The sequence below is a fragment of the Furipterus horrens genome, unplaced genomic scaffold, assembly GCF_987537825.1.
Source record: "Furipterus horrens unplaced genomic scaffold, mFurHor1.1.pri manual_scaffold_4, whole genome shotgun sequence".
NCBI lineage: Eukaryota > Metazoa > Chordata > Mammalia > Chiroptera > Furipteridae > Furipterus > Furipterus horrens.
Window position 1 is genome coordinate 185,568,739 of NW_028327174.1, and position 16,475 is coordinate 185,585,213.

The 16,475-nt window shown below is 38.8% G+C and overlaps 1 protein-coding gene across 2 annotated transcripts in view; it reads right to left on the minus strand.

Moving 5' to 3' along the window:
* LPAR1 (lysophosphatidic acid receptor 1) overlaps positions 1–16,475 on the minus strand; it is a 106,742-nt gene that overhangs the window by 45,763 nt on the left and 44,504 nt on the right. Inside the window, exons 1-2 of one of the 2 annotated variants that reach the window (XM_090274558.1) lie at positions 15,162–15,203; positions 8,661–9,408 (exon numbers count right to left, since the gene is read on the minus strand). In XM_090274558.1, coding sequence (XP_090130684.1) covers positions 8,661–9,399 — 739 coding nt within the window. In that variant the 5' untranslated portion in view covers positions 9,400–9,408; positions 15,162–15,203. Of the gene's footprint in view, positions 1–8,660; positions 9,409–15,161; positions 15,204–16,475 lie in introns of those variants that run through there. The other variant, XM_090274556.1, reaches the window with a different exon arrangement.

Sequence of the window (16,475 nt, forward strand, 5' to 3'; positions counted from 1 at the left end):
CTTTTCCTCCCAGGTGAACAGTGAAGAAGCCCAGAATAAAGGAATCACTAGTGGTCATGCTGTAAAGTTGAAACCAGATGGACAACAGCAATAGTTTCATGACCTATTCATTTGCCATTCTTCCATCTATGCCAGAAGCGGTCCTTCACTGCAGATCAGAAAGAAACAGATGAGGTCCTAGATGACCACTGGGCTGCTAGCTGAGCCCTATGCCTTGCAGGTCCATGTGAAGGAGCTGATGACCTTTTCTAATAGATACTGACAAAGTACCTATTGCATTTTAATGATCAACACTATTTAATCACCTCCAGGGAATAACCAGGTCAAAAATGCCATTTCTTTTGGTGCTAATGGTAGTTTACATACATGGGGCAGAGGCTCAGCAAACAAGGTGCCAGCAACTCTGCAGTATAGATATATCTTTGGAAAAGCAAAGGCCAGTCAGAATAAAATTTACAGTCTGTTATTAAAGGTGACTGCTGAAACGCAGTAGTACTTGTATACCATGTCACAGAAATGAAGCACCACCTCAACCATCAAATTCCCTATTTATGTATGCTGGCATGTGGGTGAGTGTGGGTGTGTCAGAAAGAGAAAGAGATAGAAAGTGGGGGATAGATGATAATACTTGCTACCATTTGGGAAGTGTTTTATGGTAGCCAGATTATGTGCCAAATGTGATTGATATGAATCAGCTTGTCTAATGCTCACAAATCGCTTGATGAGAAAGGTCCTACTACCCTTATTTTATTAATTCTGAAACTGAGACCCAGCAGAGAGAGTAAGTCAGGTACTCATGGTTATGAAACTTGTGAGTAAGGAGTCAGAATTCAAATTCTAAGCTCTGGTCCATTTTATTCCAAATCTAAGCTCTTAGGACATGAGCAATAGTGATCACTAGGGTGATCACAGTGATCACCACATTCATTCAAGGAATCTTTGCATCTCTTATGACATTTAATGATAAGGACAAATGACTGTGCAAGACATATCGAAACTGACTGGAGTCTCATCTAGACAAGGTCTGAATCACTCTCATCAGACCCAAAATTAGAAAGAGCTTCATGTTCTAGCAGCTCTGTCCACACCTCAAAAGGAGCTCTGTTAGGTTAATGTGGTATTTTTGTTTTTGTTTCTGTTTTAAAGTTTCTTCTGAGTAAAAATATTTGAATAAAGTTGAGTAACAAAAGGGTGTAAAGAGCTGGTATTTGAAACTTGTTTTCTCTCTTGACCGGGGCCCAAGCTTTGGGGTCTGGGCAGGCCTCTGGGGCTTCTGCAGTGTCTCTCCTGACACGCCCCTGGTGCCAAGCCTGCGCTGGCCACACAATCAAAGCTCTCATGAATATGCTCTCAGGTTCTTCCTCAAAGAGGCCTTCAGTGAGAATCCACGGGGACCTGAGGAGACTTGGGGTAGCTTTGGTTCCTCTTCAGATCAACAGGATGTGCAGCTGGTCACCTGTGGCCAAGGAATAAGAAAGTCTTGTATCCACTCCCTTTCCCAAGCAAGAGGACCACTGAGAAACCTTCCTTTCCTGTCGCATGGCTCTCTACTGGAGAGTAAAGCAAAAATTTCATTTCTCTGAGTCTGTCCTCTGTAAATGTACCACTCTCTTGAATAGGGGATATATATCTAATGCTAATTATTAAACAAGCTGATGGGAAGAAAAATCATAGTCCCTTGTCCATTTATGTTTTCCACTAAAAAAAATCTATATGGCTGATCTACAGTAGCTATGCCCTTATCATTTTATTTATAGTGTAGTAAATAGAACTCTAAATAATCTTAAAAATCAAACTGGCCAACTTCATCCTATAGATGAAGGGACAGAGGAATTAATACACAGAGAAAGTAATTGCCCAGAATCACCCAGTTAATGGCAGAGTCAGGAGTAGATTCCAGAGTTATTCTGCCTCAATGAACATAAATGAGAAATACACACACACACACACACACAAAGTATAAACTTAATTAAAAAACCAAGACATTGAAAAACAAATACAACTCTGCTATTAAGAAAGCTAACGGGATGCTAACGTGAGTACAAACTACACAATGTGTGAATAATTCAGTTTCCAATGACTTTTGTCAAAGATTCATTACAGAGATTAAGAGTTGGTTATAACAAGGCCAAATTCAAGGGGACCTCTTCTGTGGGTACCAGGTATGCAATAGACAGTGTTTACACCTAATCCTGGCTAGTCACATCAATACATGTTTATGTTCACAAGGAATAAAATGGTGGAAAGTGTGGATAGGACTGAACAAGGTGAATGCGTGGACAGTAACAGCACCTCCTGGAAGTAAGCAAACCTGGATCTTAGTTTGGGCCACCAATTGACTCAAATCTAAATTTCTCAATTAACTTGGAAACTTGAGTTAGATGGTAGGCTTTTCAACTCTAATTCTAAATCCAGACACATCCATGCTTTAAAAAAGTTCTTCCTTACCATCTTTATGCAATGGAACAAGTCCAGTGTTGAGTTCTGCACTTAAAATGCCAAAAGAAAACATAGAAAGAATATTAATAAACAACCAAGGAGACAGCAGAGCCTCAGAGGAGGGTGACATACCATCTGCGTTGACCAGACCATTCTTGGTTTATGCCTGTTTTCCCTAACAAAAGTGTCCCAGTTTGGATGATAAATTATATGGTTAGCCCTATAAAAAATTGGTTTTAGCCCTGGCTGGTGTGACTCAGTGGATTGTGTGATATGCCAAAGGTCATGGTCTACAACAATCCTGCAGTGAACCCTAGTTCTTCTGCTTACAAAAAGTGATCTTGGACAAGCAACACACCCTGTCTTAACTCAACTCCTTCAGTGTGACAGGAGAAAGACAACTTTCCTTGGTGTAATGCTATAAACAGTATAGGAAAAGTAGTGCCAAGTACTCACCCTGGCACAGAGAATGTAGGTAAGCAGGGGTACTTTATCTGCAGCTGTGACCATTTCCAGCCAGAACAGATCACACTAGAAAAAGAATGTCTCCTTCATCTTCCACAGAAAGATAAGCCCCACCTAGATTTTTGTTGCTTTGTGTCCCTCACTCTGTCCCAGGGCTCAGAGGCAAAAGCCTCGATGCTATAACCATTAATTTCTCTTTCCAAATCCTGGCTTTCCTCTTTTCTAATTATCCCCAACAGAAGTGTCATCACAAGCAATAGAGCAGGAAAGGCAAGGACTTACAAGTTGAGACAGACTGTGCTCAAATAAGGAAGTACTTCTTGACTGCCACTCTGATTCAACTGTGTAACAAACGCAGAAGGAATTCTTGGTGAAATGTCAAGTGGGGTGAACTCACGCGGGGGGAAGGATTACATGACTTCATGCTGGGACAATAAACCCTCAAGTTAACTATACCTGTAACAAAATACTCACTCAATCATAAGCAGTCAGTTATGGTGTTCCAACAGCCAACAGTGGAAAAGGGTTGATAAAGGAGACATGAGCGTCATGAGCGTCATGAGCGTCATTGTTGGAAACAAAAGGAGGAAAGAAATGCCCTCTTAAAGTTTTCTTCTATCCAGGACACAAAGCACAGGCAGCTAGGCGGTCTCAACAGAAACAAGTGGGGTCGCAATGTTTCAACTTAATACCAAGGCCCTGTTCAAACTTCGTAACAAAATACAACATGTGCTGATAATTGTTTTTATTATAGAGATGCAAGATGGCATGAAACTGAAAAACTCTTGGGCTCTGGAACCTAGTGTCCGAAGTGAACACCAGGTCTTGAGCTTGCTGAGCTGTGTGACCTTGTATAAGTTACCTAACTTTTCTGTACCCACATTTTCACCTCTGAAAGAGGAAGACAACAAATAGATAACGGTACCTATACACAACAGGGCTGCTATTCGTCGGCAGCCGTCCGTCTCGAGAGACGATGGTGTAGCTTCTTAAGAGTCTATCTGCACCGCCGAGAATGGTTGTGCAGTCCGACTCGGGAGTGACATGGTATCTGTCTCCTCCCGTGTTGAATCGACATCTTGCAATGACGCTGGAGTGTCCTCTCCAGTGAAGCTGAAGCTACAGAGCCTGGGCAGGGTGATATGGAGGGTCTGCTGTTGCCCATGCAGCAGACCCCCCCTCTCTTCGCAGCTGAAGGATCCAAGGGAAAGACAGAGTCAATACAGCTTGGCTTCGGGTGCGCCGCAGGAGTTGCCGGTATTGACTACAACGTCAAACCGCCTTAGGGACTCCGGCTCCGGATTTTCTGTCGGGGTTTACTCCCTTAGCCTTTCCCCTGAAGAGGTATGCCGCAAGGCAGCGGAGGTTTTTTGGAATCAGAGTTTTCCTTCTCTGATGTGCCCTGACTGGAAGATCGAACCAGCGACACTTAGCTCGCAGGCCGACGCTCAATCCACTGAGCCAAACCAGCCAGGGAATGTGGTACAGGGCTGCTATTAACAAATACTAATTTCTATGGTAGTACAGGACTCGGCAAATGACTAATGCTATACAGAGTTTGACAAATAAAATTATTAAGATCTAGTACTCACTCAAAAGCAGCTTATATACAAACCATGCTTAAAAAACCGATACTGGTATTGCCATCATAAATCTCAAAGGTGCCTTTTTTTTTTTTTTTTTATGTAGATTCCTTGGAATTCAACTTGTTGACCAAGAAATCCTTTTCCTGATCATAATGACTAATGGCCTTCAAGCCCAGAGGTCACTTAGATGTGGTGAAATGGAAACTGAAGGTTTTCTATGTAATCAACCAAACTATAATCATCTCCCTAATAAATGAAAGTAAGATAAGCATATTATTTATTGAGCATCCATGTGGCCAGTCACTTTCCAAGCTGTTATATTTTGATCGGAAGGCAATGTGGAGAAAATGGACAACATATCATTAAAATCCCTGCCTATTGTCACAAAGCTATTAATCTGGCAGAGAAGATGAATACTAAAAATCAAACATGCACAAAATAAAACACCCACATTGTCAATAAACTAATTTACATTAAGAAGAGCTTCAAGAACTAGAATTCTCGTTCCTATAAGACCAATCTACCTCTTCCGTGCAATCGTGACTACATAGAATTCAAGCAGTAGAGTGTGTTATATGAATGGTAATAGACTTCACCTGGACAAGTATCTGCTTAGGATTATGAATTCCCTGTTTTAAGCTTTCTAACCACCCACCCCACTCATTCTCCCAGTCTTGCTGCTTTTCTCAAAGGCTACAGTCTAGGCCCTGGCCAGCTAGTTCAGTTGGTTAGGGTGTCGTCCCAATACGCCAAGGTTGAGGGTTCAATTCTCAGTCAGGGCACATACAGGAAACAAACAATGAATGCATGAACAAGTGTAATAATAAAGATATCTCTCTCTCTCTCTCTTTCTCTCTCTGACACCAATAAAAATAAAAAAGTTAAAGGTTACAGTCCATTTATTTAACTTTTCTTTCCTATATTACAGTCACATCCACATATAGACTCATCAAATTTCTTCCCCTATTACCCTGGTTGCAGTTTCCCATGCTGTAAAACTTCTTCCATTATGTATCTATAGAAATAATGTTATTTTTCCAAGAGGTAGTTACCTGTATTTGATCTTTGTAGAGTCTACAAGTGTAAACCACAGAGCGCAATGTTATTTCTATTGTTTTCAAGTTTAGGGCTGGAGTGCAGAGGTGGAAGGGGCATTTAGGGCAGATATACACTGAAACTGTTGCCTCATAAACCCGCAAAATAGTTCTCATTTAACCTGCAAAGCATCCCAATGAGACACAAAGGTTAATTTACATGAGTCATTAAGCAAGCTTCATACCAGAATTTGTTAGGCCCTATACAAAGGTCAAAATCAAAACAAGAACTTGGCAGGTTCACACCCCAAGTTCAGCAGTCCTTTTCTGCTAGCCGTTCTATGAACTGTGCGCAACAGCACTTGAGGTACAATAGAAAAAGCACCCTTCCCCCTGGTAAGCTGTGTTTCACCCATATCATGGAAAATATGTTCTTTGGCACAGGTATGCTCAAGGTTTTTGGTGATAATTAAACATAGAGGGAAACCATTTTCATAGTTCTACTAAGCTTTGTTGGATGGAATAAGATAAGCTCACATTTGAGGGGCTGGGGTCCCCAGCTGGAATATTATCTAAGTGTCCAGTTAGTTACAGAGAGGGCTCTAGTTTTGTCAGCAATTCCAAGGTCTCATCCCTATCCTTAAGGTCTACGTGAAGGTCACAATCAGGATACCCAGATGGGACCTCCAGGATGCATTTGCTTTCACCAAAATCAATGGGACCAATGCCTCAACCAAAATGCTAGTTTTTTTTCAGTGGTAATTAGGGCTCTCTCTCTTTTTCAGTGACTAAATTAATGTCAATTAATGCCACACAATCAATCCCAGGTTACATTCATTCAGTGCTGCTTTATAAATCGGAGCAAAGAGCATCAAAGGAACTTTCCACTGAATTTCCATGGGGAAAACTGAAATGCTCAAAGATATTTTTAAAAACATGATCAAACATTATTCTGAATATAGTCTGTGGAGAAATTGTAATCCAATAGGGTAATTATTTAAACAAATTCTCACGGGGTGAACTTTTAAAAGAGGCACTCTGAACTCCAAAAGAAATGTTCTGTGTGTCTCCTTTCTGTGGGTAAATCTCCAGGGGTCAGAAGAGGACCTGGAACTTGGATGTTCTTTAATTTTCTGAGTACTTAAATGAATAAATAAATATATTCCTTTTGATAGTTGCCATGAATTTTTCATCCAGGAAAAATAATAGTTATTTAAAGGCAAAAGTTATTTGAGTGTACATAAAAGAATAAAAATTTGCTCTTCACCTTAAAATATAAATTTAACCTCTACTACAAATAGAAAATTAATGGAATAAACATAAGTTTCATAAAGATGACTATGTAGAATGCTATTAATTCGAAACCATTTTGTGCAGTAAATGTATACAAAACCATAAAATACTAACCTACATGTCTGTAGTAACAATCACAGAATGTGGAAGATAACTTATTTAGAAATAGGCTCATAAAAATAAACATAAAAGCATATTGATATAATATAAAAAACACTTTACCTGAAAATCTATAATAGAGGCCACAAAGCAAAAATTCCACAACTGCATTGTAAGAAAACTAGTCATCAACAAACAAGTGCTGGCGAGGATGTGGAGAAAAGGGAGCCCTCGTGTACTATTGGTGGGAATGCAGACTGGTGCAGCCAATGTGGAAAACAGTATGGAATTTTCTCAAAAACTAAAAATGGAACCACCTTATGACCCAGTGATTCTACTTCTGAGAACATATCCAAAGAAACCCAAAACACTGATTCAAAGGAATATACACACCCCTATGTTCATTGCAGCATTATTTACAATAGCCGAGATTTGGAAGAGGCCCAAATGCCCATCAGTAGATGAGTGAATAAAGAAGCTATGGTACATTTCCACAAAGCAATACTACTTGGCCATTAAAAAGAAGAAAATCTTACTCTATACAACAGCAAGGATGGACCTGGAGAGTATTATGCTAAGTGAAACAAGCCAGTTAGAGAAAGACAAATGCAATGTTTTCTCCTATATGTGGAAATCTAATGAAAAAAAAATCAAACAAAATAGAAATAGACTGATGGATAGTGAGAACAGATCGACAGCTGCCAGAGGGGAGGGCGTTGGGGTCTGGGTGAAAAAAGTGAAGGGATTAGGGAAAAAAAAACTCATAAACACAGACAACAGTATGGTGCTTACCAGAGAGAAAGGGGCATGGGGGCGGGGCAGAGGAGGGTGGAAGGGGGATAAATGGTAATGGAAGAAGACTTGACTTTGGGTGATGAGCACACAATACAATATACAGATGATGTATTTTAGAATATATATTTGAAACATATGTAATTTTATTAACCAATGTCACCCCCACAAATTTTTAAAAAGAAAACCTGTCAAAAGCTGGAATTTTTAATACTTGATAGCCAAACTCATCAATTAAGTCTTTCACATCATCATTTATGTAAACCACTGAAACATGTATTTCCCCTAAAGCCAATTCTGTAATTATAGGACTGGTATGCTGATGTTGCCACAGAGATTTGCTAAAAAGTATTTCATCCCTTTGTAATTCCTGCATATCGTCGTCGTCGGCAGCCGTCCGTCTCGAGAGATGATGGTGTAGCTTCTTAAGAGTCTATCTGCACCGCTGAGAATGGCTGTGCAGTCCAACTCGGGAGTGACACGGTATCTGTCTCCTCCCGTGTTGAATCGACATCTTGTGATGACACTGGAGTGTCCTCTCCAGTGAAGCTGAAGCTACAGAGCCTGGGCAGGGTGATATGGAGGGTCTGCTGTTGCCCATGCAGCAGACCCCCCCCTCTCTTCGCAGCTGAAGGGTCCAAGGGAAAGACGGAGTCAATACAGCTTGGCTTCAGGTGCGCCGCAGGAGTTGCCGGTGTTGACTACAACGTCAAACGGCCTTAGGGACTCCGGCTCCGGATTTTCTGTCGGGGTTTACTCCCTTAGCCTTTCCCCTGAAGAGGTATGCCACAAGGCAGCGGAGGTTTTTTGGAATCAGAGTTTTCCTTCTCTGAATTCCTGCATATATACTGGTGAATATTCCTATTGTTGTTTACCACTATCATAAACTAACATAGTTTATATTAAGATATTGAGAATCTGTAAAGTAAGTTACAATTAAGACAAAACTTACCAAGCACAATGACCACAGTCTTCAGAAGACTCATCATGGTATCACGATTCCGCCGGGGGCCAGAACTATGCCGCGACATTCTCATAGTCCTCTGGCGAACGTAGCCAAAAATATGAGCGTAGAGAACCACCATTACGACAAAGGTCACCAGGTTGAAAATGGCCCAGAAGACTAAGTAAGAGTCACTGTAGAGGGGCGCCATGTTGGAACAATGTTCAATATCACAGATGCAATTCCAGCCCACACTAGGTATAGCACCCATAACAATAGCCATGGTCCAAATGACCACAATCACCACCACCACCCTCCGGTTGCTCATCCGTGTGTGGAGCTGCATGCGAAAAACTGTAATGTGCCTCTCGATGGCAATAGCCAATAAATTGGCCACAGATGCTGTCAGGCTGGTGTCAATGAGGCCCTGACGCAGAAGCCACGTGCTGACAGTCAGTCTCCGAGTATTAGGTCCTGTGTTGAACATTAGGTAGAAGTAGGCCAACCCAGCAAAGAAGTCTGCAGCAGCCAGATTAGCCATTAAGTAATAAATAGGGAAATGGAAGCGGCGGTTGACATAGATTGCCACCATGACCAGTAGGTTGGCCAACATGATGAAGATACAGACGGTGATGCCAAGTCCCATGACTAGCTTGCTGACTGTGTGCCATTCTGTGGCAAGATGCTTTCCACTCCGGTTGTAAAAGAAGGCAATGGACTCGTTGTAGAAGCACTGTGGTTCATTCATGGCTGTGAACTAGGAGAGAAAGAAAGAAAGATGAAAACAAAAGAAAAAAGAAACCACATATCCCAATTTAAAGACCTATAGATAACACAAGACTCCTATGGTAAATGTGCCCCCCACACACACCAAAAAAAAAAAGAAAGCAAAGAATTTGAAAATCTGATCCTGCATAATGTTCTATGATTATACTGAAACCTCAAGGTTTCTCACTGGATTACTGTCCTCAAGATTCTCAAGATTAAAGACACTTGAAGTCAAATAAATGACAAGGTCTGTGCTTGGTGGTTGCACATCATTGAAGTCTACTAGAAAAGCCACATGGCCCAGAAATCATGCTTAAAATACACAAGAAAGATGAGAGCTCTGCAGAGCATTGCAACTGGAATATTTACCATAGCAAAATCGACCTGTTATTTAGGGAATCTGTAAACATAGTTGGTTTATAGAGAGGGTATTATTGCCCTATTATTCAGCATTTCTTTTCTCACATAAAATGGTCCATCTGTGACAGACATTTTCAATGCAAGTCCCCACAAGGGCCATCAGTCTCAACATTTCAAAGAGGTCACTATGGATCAAAGATTCTTTGCCAAAAGCCAACATTTGCCATTCAACATTCCTGTGGGCAGCACCGCCTACCCCCACGACTCCTTATCCCCAGAATAGCATTTGTTAACCAATCTATGATGTTTGAGAACCTTTTTCTTTTTTGGAGGGCATAAGAAATGTTCCCTAATAGAATATCCAAAGAACAATGGACACTTTGACACTGTTTTACAAAAAGTGAGGTATCTTCTAAAATGTAGAGTGATAATGTATTATGTGTTTTCTTATTTTTCAACATCATCAACTAGAAATATTTGATTACTATTTATACCTTACTTGAATCCAAAAAACGATTGAGGAAGTTTATAATAGAATAATATAGGTTGTCATTAAACTATTAAAACAAAATTAGAAAATAAAACTAACGTAGATAAATTAGAAAATTATACATCAAATAAAATAAATCACTTTTCCTGAAGCTTTCGTTTTGTTTGAGACTCCTAGAATTAGAAAATATTTCTTGAAGACAGTTCACATCCTACCTTTTTCTTTTTGGTGTGTACTGCATTTAATTAATTACTTAGCAAATGTGACAGTTTTAACTACTACTTTTTAACTTATTTTTCAACTTTTCAATTACAGTTGACATTCCAATATTATATTAGCTTCAAATGTGCAGCACAGTTAACTACTATTTTAGACCAAATATTCTACTGAATACCCACAGGTTATGTATAAATGTTTACCAGACCCTGAAAGTTCCAAAACAGTAGGAAGCACTTATTAAACGGTTAGTCTTTTAACTCCTCCAGACATCTACAGTCTCCTTCCTCATTTAGACTTTAATAGCTTTTCAATCATGCTTCTATCATTAAACATACTATATTGTATAATTATAGCTTAACGTGTCTGTTTCTTTAGGAGATCATAGTCCTCCTGGTAAGACCTTGTATTACACATGTTGGTATATATATATTTTTTAATTTAACCTTTATTGTATTTTTTTCCCATCACCTTTTAGTCCCCTTATACCTGCCCCGCCCCCAGCAATCACCACACTGTTGCCCACGTCCATGAGTCCTTTTTCCTTTTTTGCTCAATCCCTCTACCCCACCCCAACTAGCTGTCATCCTGCTCTCCATCTACGAGTCTCTCTCTGTTTTGCTTGTTAGTTCAGTTTGTTCATTAGATTCCATATATGAGTAAAATCATATCAATTTGTCCTTCTCTGACTGGCTTATTTCACTTAGCACAATGTTCCCCAGGTCCATCTGTACTGTTGGAAAGGGTAAAATTTTCTTCTTATTTATGGCCAAGAAGAATTCCATCATGTAAATGTCCCATAGTTGTTTTATCCACTCATCTATTGATGGACACTTGGGCTGTTTCCATATCTTGGGAATTGTAAATAATGCTACAATGAACATAGGGTGTTTATGTTCTTTCAAATTAGTGTTTTGGGTTCCTTCAAATATATTCCCAGAAGTGGACTCTCTAGGTCAAAAGGCAGATCCATTTTTAACTTTTTGAGGTATCTCCACACTGCTTTCCACAGTGGCTGCACCAGCCTGCATTCCCACCAGTAGTGTAGAGCATTCATTCCCCTTTCTCCACATCCTCAGCAGCACTTGTTGTTTGTTGATTTATTGATGATGGCCATTCTGACAGGTGTGAGATAGTATCTCATTGTGGTTTTGATTTGCGTTTCTCTGATGATTAGTGACCTTGAGCATCTTTCCATATGTCTATCAGCCATCTGCATGCCCTCCTTGGAAAAGTTTCTATTCAGGTCTTTTGCCCATTTTTTAAATTGGATTGTTTGGTTTTTTTTTTGGTGTTCAGTTTTGTAAATACTGTATAAATTTTGGACATTAACCCCCTATCAAATGTATCAATGAATATGTTCTCCCATTTTGTTGGTTGTCTTTTTATTTTGTTGATGATTTCCTTTGTTGTGCAAAAACTTTTTAGTTTGATGCAGTCCCATTTGTTTATTTTTTCTTTTCTTTCCCTTGCCTTGGGAGAAATATCTAATAAAAATTTTCTACCATCAATATCCAAGATTGTGCTGCCTATATTTCCGTCTAGGATTTTTATGGTTTCAGATCTGACATTTAACTCTTCGATCCATTTTTAATTTATTCTTATGTGTGGTGTAAGAAGGTGTTCTAGTTTTATTTTTCTGCATGTATCTGTCTAATTTTCCCAACACCATTTATTGAATAAACTACCTTTAGCCCACTGTATGTGCTTGCTTCCTCTGTTGAATATTAATAGCCTATAAAGGTGTAGGCTTATTTCTGGGCTTTCTATTCTGTTCCATTGATCTATGTGTCTGTTTTTATGCCAGTACCAGGCTGTTTTGATTACTATGGCCTTGTAGTATAGTTTGATATTAGGTAGCATGATTCCTCCAACTTTGTTCTTCTTTCTCAGAATTGTTGTTGCTATGTAGGGCCTTTTGTCATTCCATATAAATTTTTGATATATTTGTTCTAGTTCTGTGAAATAAGTCATTGGAATCTTGATAGGAACTGCATTGAATCTATAGACTGCTTTGGGTAGTATGGACATTTTAATGATGTTAATTCTTCCTCTCCATGAACATGGTATATGCACATGTTGGTATCTTACATGCCTTCAAAAGAACCTCATTCATTTGAGATCTGAGGATTTGGTTTGTTGCGTTCCATTCCACCCAAATCTTGCCATTACTCTGGGTAATTCATCTAATTTTGTCTTTCAGTTTCTTGACCTCATCTCATTACATTATCTGCCCATTCCCATGGACACATCCTGGACCACTCGGAACTGTCTCCCTTTGGATATAATTAATTTTTGCATTCTAAATACTCATCAAATTTTCCATTCTTTCAAATTTCTCACTTTATCCCCAATACATCAGTTCTTTGAAGTCCTCTATTTCCTTAAGCATCCTATTTTTTCCCAGTGTTTTTCCCAGTGATTTACTTTCCCCATCTCCTTTTTTCTTTATCCAACTTATATTCCATAGTATACCATTTCAACATCTTTATCACTAACACAGGAATACATTATCTTCCTGAAACTTTAAAGTCATATGTTCTTCAGAATTCGAATTTTTTCTGGTTGCAAGACAAGTCATACAGTACATAATTAATATATGATGTAACGTCCCCATTAAAATTCAGGGCAGCATTCTATAATCATACACATTAATTTCTAAAGCAAAATACATTAATATATACACTGAATTTGATGAAGTTTATAAACAGCCTCATATCTGTTTATTCAGAGCTAATTTTGCCACTGAGTTATGAAAGATTTTTTAGTTTTCATACCCTCTTGAAGTTTCTAATTTCAGATAAGGAAGCAGAGACTTTTATCTTTTAAACTACTCACCCCACTGTATTGCATAACAATTCCTTAGAATAACATCAGTCTTGGATGAATGAAATTGGTTGCTACTTCCACACCTACACCAAGGCTACTAAAAAGTGTTAGGAAAAATATCATACCTGGCAGATTGATTCCAGTAGAAATTCATGATGTCTAACCTCAACTGAAACTTCAGTGCCAAAACAAATTTGATTTTCCCCTAATTATTACTCTAGATCTTCTCTACAGTGACTATTTTAAACTGATCTACTATTCTCTTTTGAGCTCCATCTTCCTTCTCTCCATCAGCAGTTGACAAAAGAGAACAATAGAAATCATCAAATTAGAACTCCTTCACCTTTCTCCCTTCCAAAAGACAAAATTGCCTATTCAAGAATCCATCCTTTCTTCCTTTTCTGTTACAATGCAATGAAAAAGGTGTACCCTGCCATCCAAGTGTTCTCAATCCCATCCATGTCTACTCTGTCCAGAAGCTTATCTATCAATTGTTTCCTTTCTCCTCCTTATATCTTCAATTCCCTCCCAATTCTTCTCTCTCCTACCCTGAATCTTTCCTATCCATGTTCAAGTTTAGTATCTGCCACCTTTATAAAAAAAGAAGAGAGTTCACACGGCCTCATGTTAACCTTCTGCCCTTGATTATTTTTCTTTCATGGTAAATGCTCTCTAATTTCTCAATTAACCATAGGATGGCTGCTTCTCCCACCCTTCCATCAAATCCACTCTAGTCAAATTCTTAAATTCCATATAACTTCTCAAAGTCACACAATCTTATGGCTATCCCAATGGAAACTTCTCAGTCCTCAACTTGCTGACATCCTCAGAGCAATAGATACATTACTGTGAGGCTCTTTTAAGAAATATCTCTATTTGGCTTTCATAACATCATAGTCTCCTGGGTTTTGATCCTCTCTCTGGTTGGTCCTTCTTAGTCATTTCTGATGGTTCCTCACACTCGGTGCAATATTAATGTTTTTACACTATTTATGTTCTTATTCAACACCTTTTCATTGAGTTTTCTAATATGTCCTCCAAGATTTCAATTATCTTATATATTCCAAATACTGCCATATTTATATATTTAACCCATACTTCTTTCCTGAGCACTAGGAAAATATCAAATTGCCAACTGGTATCTCTAATTGACTACCCCTTAAGCAGTTCCATCTCAGTGTTCAAAACCAAGCTCAAAATCATAATGTTCTTTATGATCCCTAACTTCTTCTCATGTTCTCTATTCCAGAGACTAGAAAACCAGTATCTTTCTCTGAGTGCTAAACCTGGTAGTTCGTTTATCACTTAATCAACAAGCCAATCCTGTAGATTCTCCTTCCTAAGTACCTGCTCAAGCTGTCTACTATTCCATTCTCATGGCCACCAGCATTATTACTACATTGGCTCCTAAGTGTTCTTTCTACCCAACACCAATCTCTTCTTCAGCGATCTTTCTAAAAAACCAAGGGGACCAAGCTGTTCCCCTATTGGAAATGCTTCAGTGGCTTCCAAGTACAGTTAAGATAAAAACCTAAATTCTTCCACCACCTTATCAGGCCTCCCTTGTCTCACCAGATGCAAATCAAGTTAGTAAGGACTTCAAACTCTCTTCTTCAGCTATATTTCATGTGCTGTGTTCTCTCGCACATCTGGTTCTCAGCATCAGTAAGTACAGTGGTTTTCTGCATCAGAATCACCCAAAGGATTTGTAAAACAGTTTTCTGGCCATATCCTGAGAATTTTAGAATTAGTAGAGCTCAGGTGGGGCCACAGGTAAGCTGATGGTGCTGGTCTAGGGACCATACTTTGAGTACCACCAGCCTAGAATATTCTTCCCTCAATCTCACCTTTTACTCCTCCTCATGCATCAGTTGGAATGTTACTCCTCCTAGTCATTCTCCCTAGACCTTCCCACATCTGGGCAAGTTGTTTTCTGTCACAGCTCCCTGCATTACTCCTGTAACAACATTAACCACATTATATAGTAATTGCCTAATTATTTATTGACACCTCTCCACACTAGGCTATAAACCCTGTGAGGGCAAAGATGCTAGCTTTCTTCTTTATTGTCGTACAGCATCCAAATGTTAGACACTTTAGATGCTAAGTATATCTTGATTGTATTAAGAAATTAAAGCTAATTCCAAAAAAATGTTTACACTTTACAAGTTTCCTTTCCTCAAAGGATATACAAAAAATTAAAAATAGAACACAAAACTCTTCTTTTCTTTAGCCCCTAAAACCATTTACTTTCTCTGAAACAACTACTTTATTTATTTATTTATTTATTTATTTATTTATTTATTTATTCTAGAATTAGGGGAAGGGAGGGAGAAAGAGAAGGAGAGAAACATCGATTGATTGACTCTCGCATGTACCCCAACCAGAGACCAAACACACAACCTAGGCATGTGCCGGACTAGTACTCGAATCAGTGACCTTTCTCTTTGCAGGATGATGGCCGACCAACTGAGCCACACGGGTAAGGACTGGACAAAGATGTTTTTAAATCAAACATGAAGCATGTAGAATTTCATAGCACTCCAACTTTTGAACACCTATTACCAACAAAGTCAAGCAGTGATGTGTGCAGCTTCTTTATTCTTCTCATAGTAAAAATAAATAAATAAAAATAAAAACTATAAAAAAAAACAAAACAAAATATAAATTTCCTTTTTAAGCCACAATATGCTAAGATGAAGAAACTGAATTTTTTTCTCTAATGGTAACCCATACATTTACTCAGCAAATGGCATGTAACCCCACCCCGTGCAATCTCTCAGGTCTCAAAAATTGAGCAGTAACACCATAAAAACCATGCCATATTTAATGATATAACATGTGATTTATTGAACCCCAGTTTTATCTTCTGTGAAATGAAGAAATTGGACTAAATAATATATAAGGTCTATTTCAGACTTAAAATTCTATATGAAGAATTCTGGGTAAGCACTCTATATTTCATAAAAATTGCCAGCTAAATTTTAAGACAGTAAAAAAAATACCAAGAATTAAGAACAGTAAGGGTAGAATATACCTGGGAAAGGATCAGGGAGTTTCAGCTAAATTTAGTACAACAGGACTGAATTGAAAGAAGAATTAAATCTTCTCTCTTACACCTACAAAAAGCAGCAGGTCTGGAGAATAAGTGAAGGAGACCC